This window comes from Tribolium madens, unplaced genomic scaffold (genome assembly GCF_015345945.1).
Source record: "Tribolium madens isolate multiple individuals breed KSU strain unplaced genomic scaffold, Tmad_KSU_1.1 Scaffold_96;HRSCAF=242;Tcas5.2_LG5, whole genome shotgun sequence".
NCBI lineage: Eukaryota > Metazoa > Arthropoda > Insecta > Coleoptera > Tenebrionidae > Tribolium > Tribolium madens.
Genome location: NW_025401068.1, coordinates 11,985,660 through 11,997,073, shown reverse-complemented (window position 1 = coordinate 11,997,073; position 11,414 = coordinate 11,985,660). Strand labels below are relative to the sequence as shown.

General features: G+C 29.9%; 1 protein-coding gene across 2 annotated transcripts in view; it reads left to right on the top strand.

The window, feature by feature from the left end:
* Positions 1 to 11,414, top strand: part of LOC123012339 (nostrin) — a 40,620-nt gene that overhangs the window by 26,124 nt on the left and 3,082 nt on the right. Inside the window, exons 2-8 of one of the 2 annotated variants that reach the window (XM_044410183.1) lie at positions 1,416 to 1,501; positions 5,102 to 5,479; positions 5,535 to 5,690; positions 10,445 to 10,580; positions 10,628 to 10,792; positions 10,845 to 10,997; positions 11,047 to 11,199. In XM_044410183.1, coding sequence (XP_044266118.1) covers positions 1,416 to 1,501; positions 5,102 to 5,479; positions 5,535 to 5,690; positions 10,445 to 10,580; positions 10,628 to 10,792; positions 10,845 to 10,997; positions 11,047 to 11,199 — 1,227 coding nt within the window. Of the gene's footprint in view, positions 1 to 1,415; positions 1,502 to 5,101; positions 5,480 to 5,525; positions 5,691 to 10,444; positions 10,581 to 10,627; positions 10,793 to 10,844; positions 10,998 to 11,046; positions 11,200 to 11,414 lie in introns of both variants that reach the window. The other variant, XM_044410182.1, reaches the window with a different exon arrangement.

Genomic DNA, 11,414 nt, shown 5'->3' with positions numbered 1-11,414 from the left:
TGATTTTCTAGAAGTAAAATTAGGACGTGATTGGTTAAAACTTAAAATGCTCTACGACGAGTATAGTTTTCGAGGTATCGAGCCATTTTAACCTGTAGCATAAAACCATGAAAAAATGCAATGATTTTGGGCGTGTTGTATACAATATTTTATTTTCCTCCAACACGAAATAAAGTGACACTTTAGTCCCTCAGGAATAAAATATATGACATACCGATTATTACTCTTAATATAAACTGAAATTGAATGAACTGAGTATTTTGACAAATTTGTCATTTTCTTATATTATTTAGTCTGTTTGGGCTTCCAGAAGTGGGGATTAAAATAGTTGTTTTTCCCTTTATAAAAAACTATTTCCTTCTTTAGCCTATACTCTAGCAAAAAAAATTTTTAATAAATAAATGCTATTTTGATATTTTTGCTATGATTTTATTAAAAAACGAGTTTTTTTTTTGAAATTTTGACGATGATTCGCTGAAAATACGATTTTCTAGACGCAAAATTACAATGTTATTGGTTAAAATGCTCTACGACGAGTGGTTTTCGGGTTATCGAGCCATTTTAACCTGTACCATAAAACCATAAAGAGATTAACAGTTCAAATAATATTTTTTTTTTGCAGAAAACATTTCTAAAAATCTAAATTATTAAGTACGATTCGTAAGCGTCGTTTTATGAGCATTTTTTAAGAAATAAATGAGATTTTGCACTTCTGTAGGTCCAAGAGCCTCCTCAAAACTTTGCTGGATGAAAAAATTGACAAAATACTGAAAATATGATTTTCCAGACGTAAAATTACAGTGTGATTGGTTAAAATACTCTACGAGTAGTTTTTGAGGTATCGAGTCATTTTAACCATGAAACCATGGAAAAAAAAACAGCAATGTGATCCATACAATATTTTATTTTATTACAGTGTTTCAAACACATGATTCATATACTTCGAAGTAAATGCATATTTTTTAATGTAAATAAGTAGTTTGTCGCTTTTATTGCATGTGAGACTGAAGTAAACAAAATTTGTAAATATTTAAAGTCCGACTCTTGCACAATAGACAAACTAAATCTCCAAACTAAACAACTGTTAAGTTTGTATGTAGAAACAAAGTGGACACTTCGATTGGTAGAAGTTAAAAGCCGTTTCAGCCACTGAAAAGGCACTTCCGCATAGCGGAACTGAGTTTAAAAAATCAAGACTCTATCCGGGTCATTCACACATAAACTACAATGATTTTCATAATAACAATAATAATAATGACCACCGGCGCGTGGACTATAGATGCATTTTTCAAACTCCATCACCATCTTGCAGATGTTAACAAGTCAATAGCATGACAAGGAAACTGTTTATAATGTACCTAACTGCAAATCAACGGAGAATTTAACAAAGCACTGATTTTTTTCAATTTTTTCAGGGCCAAAATGGGTTTGAAGATCTTAGAAGATACGTCAAACAAGGGGGCGATTTTTGCAAAGAACTCGCCACCATCCTCCAAGAAAGGTAAAGACAGTTTTTTCTATCAATTTATGTCTCTTAATTCATCAAAAAATCTTTTTTTTGGGTCTTGAGTTGACGGTTGACCTTCCTTTCATTCAAGAATTCGCTATTTATTTCATTCATAATTTTTTATTGATGCCATCTCTAACTCTCTTCCATTCACTTTTTTCTCTTGCAACTTCTCCCTCTCTCTTTTATGTATGCGTACTTTCCCACTAATTATAATCAAATTAAAAAAAAAAACTAGTCTGAACAACACCAAGATACGCAAATCGTTTTTTAAATGAAAATGCAAATTTTCCAGACTTTGGATGAAGGTGTCATTATAAACAGTCAAGGTTATTATTATGCAGTGTAAATTTTTGATCAAGTTGTCTGTGACTCTGAAACTTAGTTGGCAACATTGCCCAAAAAGGTGTTGCCTAATTGAGGTTAATGTTGCCAACTCAATTTGACGTCACAGGTCACTTTCTTTCGATAAAAGTGTCATTTTAAACAGTCAAAGTTTTAATCATGATCAAAGTCGCCTATGACTCTAAAACTTGAAACTTGTCACAGAGTTTAACAGTTTCAAACGAAACCAAACTGGACCAAGATATTATTGTACTAAATTTTATAATTTGTTACCAAATGACTTTTGTAATTTGTCTGCATGTCTTTTTAAAAAGGAACTTAAAGAATTAATTTTTCATTGAAAACTGTTTATACAGGGTGTCCCAGCGAATCTAATAGTAACCTTTAAATGGTAGAATCAAAAAATATATATATAAAACGTTGATAGATACTAATTTAGTGCATCACCTAAAATTATTTTCAACCATACAGCATGTCCCAAAAATAAGTTACAATACAAACTTGTGTTTTTTTTAATGAAACACCGTAGGTTTCTTGGCATTTTTGGATGTCGCCTTCTAAAACAATGTTTTTACGCTAAATTTTTATTAGTCGATTTTGCTTAGTTTTAGAAATAAGACGTTTTTTTTAACGAAAACATGCACTTTTTAAAAATTTATTACACAAAAACTAGGACAGCTAGAAGAAATTTTTTCTTACTTTTGCAAAGAAGAAAGTACAGAATTGTTGTAGCAATTTTTTAGTGTTTAGCATTTGAAAAGATTAATAAATTAGGAAGTTTGTTAAAAGTTAAATAACTCAAAAAATTTAAATGAAACACCCTATTTTTCTTTAGGTAGATAAATTGTCTATCTAAAAAAGTAAACCTTTATTTTGGGATTGTTTTAAAAAAAATTGCGAAATATTTACCTGAAAAACATGCTACACAAAAAAATGACTGGTTTTGTTGTTTTTTGGCTTGTTTTTTTTTAAATCTTGCAAAAAATTGAGGTTTTAGTTCAAAACGTGCTTAAAGACTTGAAAAAGGAGAAATTTTGAGTCTTTTGGCTTATTTTTTGACAAAATTTTACTCAAAAACGAGCTAAATCGAATGAAACAAACGAAATAGCATCAATTTCGATTTGTTTTTTGTAATTTTTAGGTACGCTTTGACAAGATTTTGCAGAATAAATGAGTCTGGTTTAAAAAACTCAATCGAGCCAAACAAGCTAAAAATAATACATATCAATTTCAATCTAATTTAGTAATTTTTCAGTCAGTTTTAACAAAACTTGTATTTTACGTGCTTAAACACTCTAAAAAAAATGTAAAAACCACACTCGTTTTGGTCTAATTTGGTAAATTTTTGGTTTGTTTTTAAGGAAATTTTGCAAAATAGTTCTGTTTCTGTCTGAAAGAGTACTAAATGCTCCAAAAAGATGAAAATAATGAACTTTGCGAGCTGGTTTATCGATTTTTTGACCCTGTTAAGCGAAATCTTATTAAAAAAAACTATTTCTTTAACAAATTTAGTGATTTTTTGACTTATTTTTGAAATTTGAAAATTTGAAAAAAAAAAATTTTACTAAATGTTTGGGTGATTTAAAAAAATATTTCAAAATACAGGCTGTCCCAGCGAGTTGAATTGAAAATATAGCGTGTCTCAAAAATAATTTTTTTTAATAAAACACCGTATGTTTCTTAGCGTAGTTAGATGTAGATTTTTAGGACAATGTTTTTAAGCAAAATTTGTGCCAGCAGTTGCGGTTATACAAATTAGGCAAGTTAATTATATTTAGTTCAATTAGGTGAGAATTTTTAAATTTAAAATAAAACTTTTTAGGTGAAATTTTAAGTTTTATGTAAATTTATTAATTAAACTTTTATTGGTCGATTTTTTTAGTTTTAAAAATAAGACGGTTTTTTGATAAAAACATGCACTTTTTAAAAATTTATTACACAAAAACTAAGACATCTAGAAATATTTTTTTTTCCTACCACAAAGAAGAAGGTATAAGGTTGTAACATTTTTTTAGTGTGTTACATTTGTAAATATAAAAAAATGGAAAAATGAAGGCGTTCAATAACTTAAAAAAATTAAATGGAACACCATATTTATTCTTTTTGGATTTAAACGATTATTAAATTTTTCTCTCTAAAATTATTTACTTTTAGGTGTTTATAATCAGTAACTAAAAAGATATTTACCGTTAAACATTAAAAAAAATAATTACTATTGTTTCATATATCTTTTCATTTATCAATTCTGGACATTAAAAGTTTATTTTTTTAGATAGACAATTTAATAATCTGTTAAGTGCAAAAACAATAAATAGGGTGTTCCATTTAATTTTTTAAAGTTATTTAACTTTTACCAAACTTCTTAATTTATTAATCTTTACAAATGCAAAACACACTGCTGCAGCTTTAAATTCTGTACTTTTTTCTTTGCAGAAGTAAGAAAAAAAATTTCTAGTTGTATTAGTTTTTTTTTGTGTATTAAATTTTTGTTTTCGTCAAACTAAAAAAATGTTACAACCTTATTACTTGTACCTTCTTCTTTGCAGTAGTAAAAAAAATATTTCAAGATGTCTTAGTTTTTGTGTAATAAATTTTTAAAAAGTGCATGATTTCGTCAAAAAAACCGTCTTATTTTTAAAACTGAGCAAAATCGACCAATAAAAGTTTATCTTAAAAACATTGTCATAAAAATCGACATCCAAAAACGCTAAGAAGCATATGATGTTTCATTTAAAAAAACACAAGTTTGTATTGTAACTTATTTTTGAGACACGCTGAATAGTTGAAGATAATTTTAGGCGATAGACTAGATTAGTATTTATCAATGTCCTATATATTTTTTTACATTTACTATTTAAAGGTCACTAGTGGACTTTTTCAACTCGCTGGGTAACCCTGTATAATTTTGAGGACTATTTTACACTGTAATTTTAATAATCTGTAAGTTTTGTATTTTGTTTATTATTTGACTTATGTATGACTCGTCTTAAACATCAATAGAGCTATCTATCTTTCTTAATGAGTTGGCAACATTACCCAAAAAGGTGTTGCCGAATTTAGGTTTAATATTGCCAACTTAATTTGACGTCACAGGTCACTTTCTTCGTCATTTTAAACAGTCACGGTTTTAATCATGATCAAAGTCGCCTGTGACTCTTGAATTGGCAACATTGCCCAAAAAGGTATTGCTTAACGTTGCCAACTTAATTTGACGTCACAGGTCGTTTGACCGTTTTTTGTCTTTTGTAGGGCCGAGGCCGAGACCCAATACGCTAAAAACTTGTCAAAATTGAGTTCAAAACTGTCGCGCGCTTGTCGCGACGGCGTTGGCGGTTTGAACGAGGCCTGGAAGGCCGTCGCAATCGAATTAGAGACCCGTGCTGAAGTCCACCGACTGATGGGCCAAGTCCTTTCGGAGGAGACGGCCAAACCGCTGCGCAACATGACGGAAAATCAGCACCGGACGCGGAAACAATGCGAAGGAACAGTGGATAAAGCGGCCAAATCGTTGGCCGAGTGGAGAACAGCTGAGGCCAAAAGTAAGAAACAAAGCCATACGTGTGCCAGAGACAATGAGAAGTTGCAAGATGCTGCGATTTTGGATACTTCGAGGACGGGGAAGTTGACGTGAGTTGGGTTTGGTTTTGTGGTAGGTGTGATGTGGATTTTACAGGTTGAATAGGAGCAGTAGTTTGATCCAGTTGGCTCATATGCATAATAGAAATACGCCAGATAAAGAAAATACCAAGTTGGAAGGGAAGAAACGCAAGGCGGAAGATGCGGTGAAGAAAGCTGATATTGAATATTACACGCTTTGTGTCCGGGCGGAGAGGGCAAGGTAACGAAATTAGACTTTTGTTAAATACAAATTCTATCTGTCAAAAAATTTTGACATTTGTTTTTTGACATATGATATTTTTTTATATCTATTTAATGATACTCATGATCTTGTATATGTTTTTTTTATAATTATTTAGTAAAGGGACAAAAATTTTGCCAATAAAAGCCACTAATAATATTAAACAGAGTGACAATTTAGGATACAGTTTCCTTGTTTCCTCTTTTAATAGCCTATAGCAAAAATTATTTTTCCAACAGAAATAAATAGAGTCAAAGTGCATTATTTATTTAACATTTTTTCCATGTTCCTGGTATCTTACGTTATATGGCATTTTTCTCTGGACCGCGAGTTCTGGCCCAGCCTGTATAAGCGATTCAAGCTAACCATAATTGGTTAGGTCTTCTCAATGAAAATATTTTCAAGATGGTGGCACTTATACAGGCTGTTCCGTCTAAACCCCACTTTAGAAGTATTGGGAGTTGGAATAATTGTATTTATTTGAAAATTGGTACATAGCCATAAACCATTAAGTCCTCCTAAATGAAAATATTTTCAAGATGGCGGCACTTCCGGTTATACCGGAAGTCGGTCTTAACTTTCTTATTTTAAATAGAAAGGTATATTTTTTACTGCGTTTTTGGATTAACCGGGTTATTTTAAGGGAGTTTTCATCAGCTTTCCCTATACCTAAATTTAGTCGTTTTTTAAATATTTGGAGTTTTTCAAAAATTTTTGGATTTGCACCTTCCACTTTAAAAACCGGTAACTCTGCCATTTTTTAAGATTTTAAATTGGTTTTTTTGTCGTTTGAAAGAGAAAGCTTAGATCCTTTTTCTGATGTTTTCAAATTTTGAAAAAAAAAACATATCCCAAAATTTTAAGGTTACTTTTGTAATAATTCAAATACTCATAACTCAATTTTTTCAAATAAAATACCCCAACTTTTATTTTACTAAATAGAAGAGAATTTAATTGTGCATTAATCTGTATTAACATTCCCTATACCTAAATTTAATAATTTTCAAGTTATGGACTTTTTTTTAAGACTACAGAAAATTTATTACTAGCTATACGCGTTTTCGCTATGAAAATCAAAAAAGTCACAATTTTCTCTAAACAAACGTCAACAGTAAATTACTATTTGACAAATAGTGCAAAATATGGAGAATTAAAGTTATACAAACTTCATTATTATTGATAGGTTCTACCATGCGATCATTATTTAAAGCTAWCAAGTYAGAAAKYTTTATTTTTGTTTAATGAYCGARATCATAARTTTGTTACACTRTRCATAAATACAAAATAAATTAATTAAATCTAAGTTTGAGTAGCTTTGACTCTCCATATTTTGGCACTATTTGTCAAATAATAAGTCACTGTCGACATTTATTGAGAAACAATTTTGACATTTTTTATTTTCATCGCAAACTATACGAAAACGAATGTGGCTAATAACAGATTTTCGGCAGTCTCAACAAAAAGTCACCATAACTTAAAAATTATTAAATTTAGGTTTAGGGAATGTTAATACAGATCGATGCAGAATTAAATTCTCCTCCATTTAGTATAATAAAAATTGGGGTATTTCATTTGAAAAAATTGAGTTATGGGTATTTGAATTATTACAAAAGTAACCTTAAAATTTTATGGTTTGTTAATTTTTTTTCCCAAATTTGAAAACATCAAAAAAAGGATCTAAGCTTTCTCTTTCAAACGCCAAATAAACGAATTCAAAATTTAAAAAAAAAGCAGAGTTACCGGTTTTTAGAGTGGAAGGTGCAAATCCAAAAATTTTTGAAAAACTCCAAATATTTCAAAAACGGCTAAATTTAGGTATAGGGAAAGCTGATGAAAATTCCCTTAAAATAACCCGATTAATCCAAAAACGCAGTAAAAAATATACCTTTCCATTTAAAATAAGAATGTTGAGACCGACTTCCGGTATAAGCGGAAGTGCCGCCATCTTGAAAATATTTTCATTTAGGAGGACTTAATGGTTTATGGCTATGTACCAATTTTCAAATAAATACGATTATTGCAACTCCCACTCCCACTAAAGTGGGATTTAGACGGAACACCCTGTATATCCGGAACCTTGTTATATTGAATAGAAAGGTACAGTGTTTTTTTTTGGTTTTCCTCTTTTGTGAAATGTATTTCACTATTTTTCACCTACGTCGCTTTGACATATATCAAATGAAATAGTTTTGAGTAATAGTGAAATACATTTGACAAAAGAGGAAAACCAAAAGAAAAACACTGTATGTTTTTTTTGCGTTTTTGAATTCTCACAATTATTCTATAAACTTCTATAGACTATAGACTTTCCCTAAATCTAAGTTGAACCGTTTTTGAGATTTTTAGACTTTTTTGAATTTTTTTGGATCCTAATATTTCTATTCAAAAATTACACTGGCCGCCAAAATTAACCGGACAACTAAAATTTTGCGATTTTTTACATTGCAATATTTTTGTTCTTCTTTGTCGGATTTTAATGAATTTTGGTTCGGCTTAAAGAACGAACTTTGCAGAATATTGTAATTTGATTCAATAACATTTTTAGTTTGCCTTGTAAATGTTGTACCTAAAAGACGAGAGCACTGTTTTTTTACTTTTTTTTTATACTGAGCTGAGATAAAATTAAGTTTTTACTTATTTCAGATTATTGCCCGTTATTTTATGAATGAGGAACAATTTGTTTCAAAATTTTATCTTCTGGTGCTCCAGAGATACAAAGCATTGAAAAAAAAAGACGTTGCTTTTTTAATGTTACTAAATATTCGTTCAGAAAGTAGGCTACATAAAAAGGTAATTAAACCGAAAATGATTGCTTATGTCACCAAAAGAGCACAATTACGTCTTTGAACACAAAAAATCTGAAAAACTTGGAACTTTAAAGGATTATAACAAGTAAAAGGTTAATTATTGGAAACTTCCAGGCGCCTATTTTGACGTTTTAACACATTTTACCTACTTAATACGAATATTCATTGAAATTGGAAATGTAATGGTTTTTTTGAAAGTTCATATCTCTCTTGTCTCAAGAATTAAAGTTATGAAAAATGTGGTACATAATTCAGAAAGGAATCAGCAATAATCTGAAATCAGTGTAAAAAAAAAGTAAAAAAAAAACAGTCCTCTCGTCTTTTTGGTATAATATTTACAAGACAAAACTAAAAATGTTATTGAATTAAATTACAATATTCTGCGTTCTTTAAGCCGATCCAAAATTCATCAAAATCCGACAAAAAGTAGCAATGTAAAAATCGCCGGCCAATGTAATTTTTGAATAGGAATGTTTGCATCCAAAAAATTTCAAAAAAGCCTAAAAATCTCAAAAACACACATTGAAGAAAAATGTTTGATGTTACCCATAACTCAATTTATCTAAATAAAACGCCCCAATTTTTTCTTCAGAAGATGGAGGAGAATTTAATTCTGTTTCAATCTGTATTAATTAACATTTTCTAATCTATGTTTAATAATTTTCAGGTTTTAGTAATTTTTTTTTGATATTGCGGAAATTTCATTAGTCATATATCACTGCTATGGAAATAAAAAAATAATTGAGAATCGAAATTATTCAAATTTAGGTTAAGTGAATTTATTTTATATTTACAAAGAGTGAAAAATATAATGCAAGAAATTTCTACAAAAAAACAACTATCTACAGGGTGTTAAAAAAAGATTGTAAAATAATTCAGGAGGTAGAATAGTCAAACAAAAAAGTCTTAATAACATGGGTCAAAGTAATGGTTTCAGATATACCGAAAATTTTTCATTTTTTGAAACATTGTCCATACAAAAATGAAAAGCTTCTAGAAAATTTGTAAATTTTTACTAATAAAAATTTTACAAATTCTCACATTCGTTGAGACTTTTTTTGTTTATGTTGGTCCATACTCCTTATCGCCTTAAATATTTTACAAATACCCTGTATATTTTGGATAATAATGAATGATTAATGAATTTCTCGTATTGTGTAAAAGTCAACATAACTAAAAAGAAATTCAAAAAAGTCTAAAAATTTCGAAAACGATTAAATTTAGGTATAGGGAATTTTAAAAACTTTTTAAAATCGCTGAGTAATCCCAAGATGCCTCAGTGCGCAGCTCGCTCAGTGTTATTGTGGATTTTATTGGTAAAATTATCATTATCATTATTATCAAGTCATTATCAAGTATCATTATATAGACAATAAAAAATGTCAAGTGTCAAAAAGTAAATGTCAAAATGGACAGATAGAATTTTTTAACATTTTTTCCATGTTCTTAGTATCTTGTCTTACTTGAAAGTTTTCTCTGGGGCGCGAGTTCTGGCGCACTCTGTATAGGTTTTTATTTAAAATAACGAAGTTGATACTCACTTCCGGTATGGCCGGAAATGCTGTCATTTTGAAATTATTTTCATTGGACTAACCAAGTTTGACTATATGCAATTTTATAGATATAATCGTTGTGCATCGAAGTAGTCGTTGAAAGAGATCACTTTAAGGTGGCAACCATGCGAAAATTCAAACAATCCTAACATCAATTTTCCCAAAAAAATATTTTCTCAAATAAATATGTGTACCCACTTTTTGAGGTAGCAAAAATAATTAAAATTATCAACAAACGTTAATTATTGATGTGATTAAATTTGTTGTGAATGACATTAAGGACAGAATCTTTTAAATTTAAGATACATTTAGACTTCTACAATTTTTTTTATTGTATTATTATTTTTTTTAAATATAATTTATTTCTGGTTAGGCTGGAATGGGAATCGGCCGTCCTGCGAGGCGTAAACACCTTCCAATCCCTCGAAGAAGAGCGCTTGAATCACTTGAAAACCGTTCTAACATCCTACCTTCACCACAGCGCCGAACTTGGACCTAGACTAATCGAAGTAGGTTGAATTTTTGTAATTTCAGTGGTAAAAAACGCGATTTTCAGGCATCTGAAAGACTCAAAGCCCCGGTCACGCAGGCTGAATCGGGTAAAGATTTGAGCACTTTCATTAATCTAAGACAGTCCTCTCAACAAGTGTCAGAACAGCTTTTACCGGACTTTTATTGCGAACACATTACACTGGCTATGAATCGGGAACGGCGGAAGCAGGTATTATTTTTTTCATTTATTAATTTTTTAAATTTCGCTGAATTTGTTTAAGGCTTTGGTGAAATTGCTACATTTAATCCGGCAAGACATCGAAAGGGAAAGGAAGTCGAAAAATGGACTGGAGAATTTGTCAAAGGCGATTAAACAAACGCCGAATTTTGGTGCTGAGGATTCGCAACAAAGTGTCAGCGAAAAATTGTATCATGTATGTTGTTAAATGATAAAAAAATTGATAAGAATTTGATTTTTTGCAGATGAAATCGATGTTAACGTATTTGGAAGGTGCGAGATATAAACTACACAATGCTTTAGCGGAACTTGATAGTAAACCTAGGTCGGGGCATCCCCTGGCGGCACATATTACCATAACGAGGGATAAATCGGGATTACAACAGAGCATACTTAAGGTGAGATGAACAAAAAAGAATTATAAATACAAAAAAAAACATTTATTTTAAACTAAAATATTTCGGCAATGCAAAATAAATTTTCAAATGTAATATTAACATTTACATATTATTATATATATATATACATTTACATATTATTATATGTAATATTAATTATTATTAATATTTCTAAAAAAATAGAAAACACAAAATAGAAAATCGTGGAATTCACT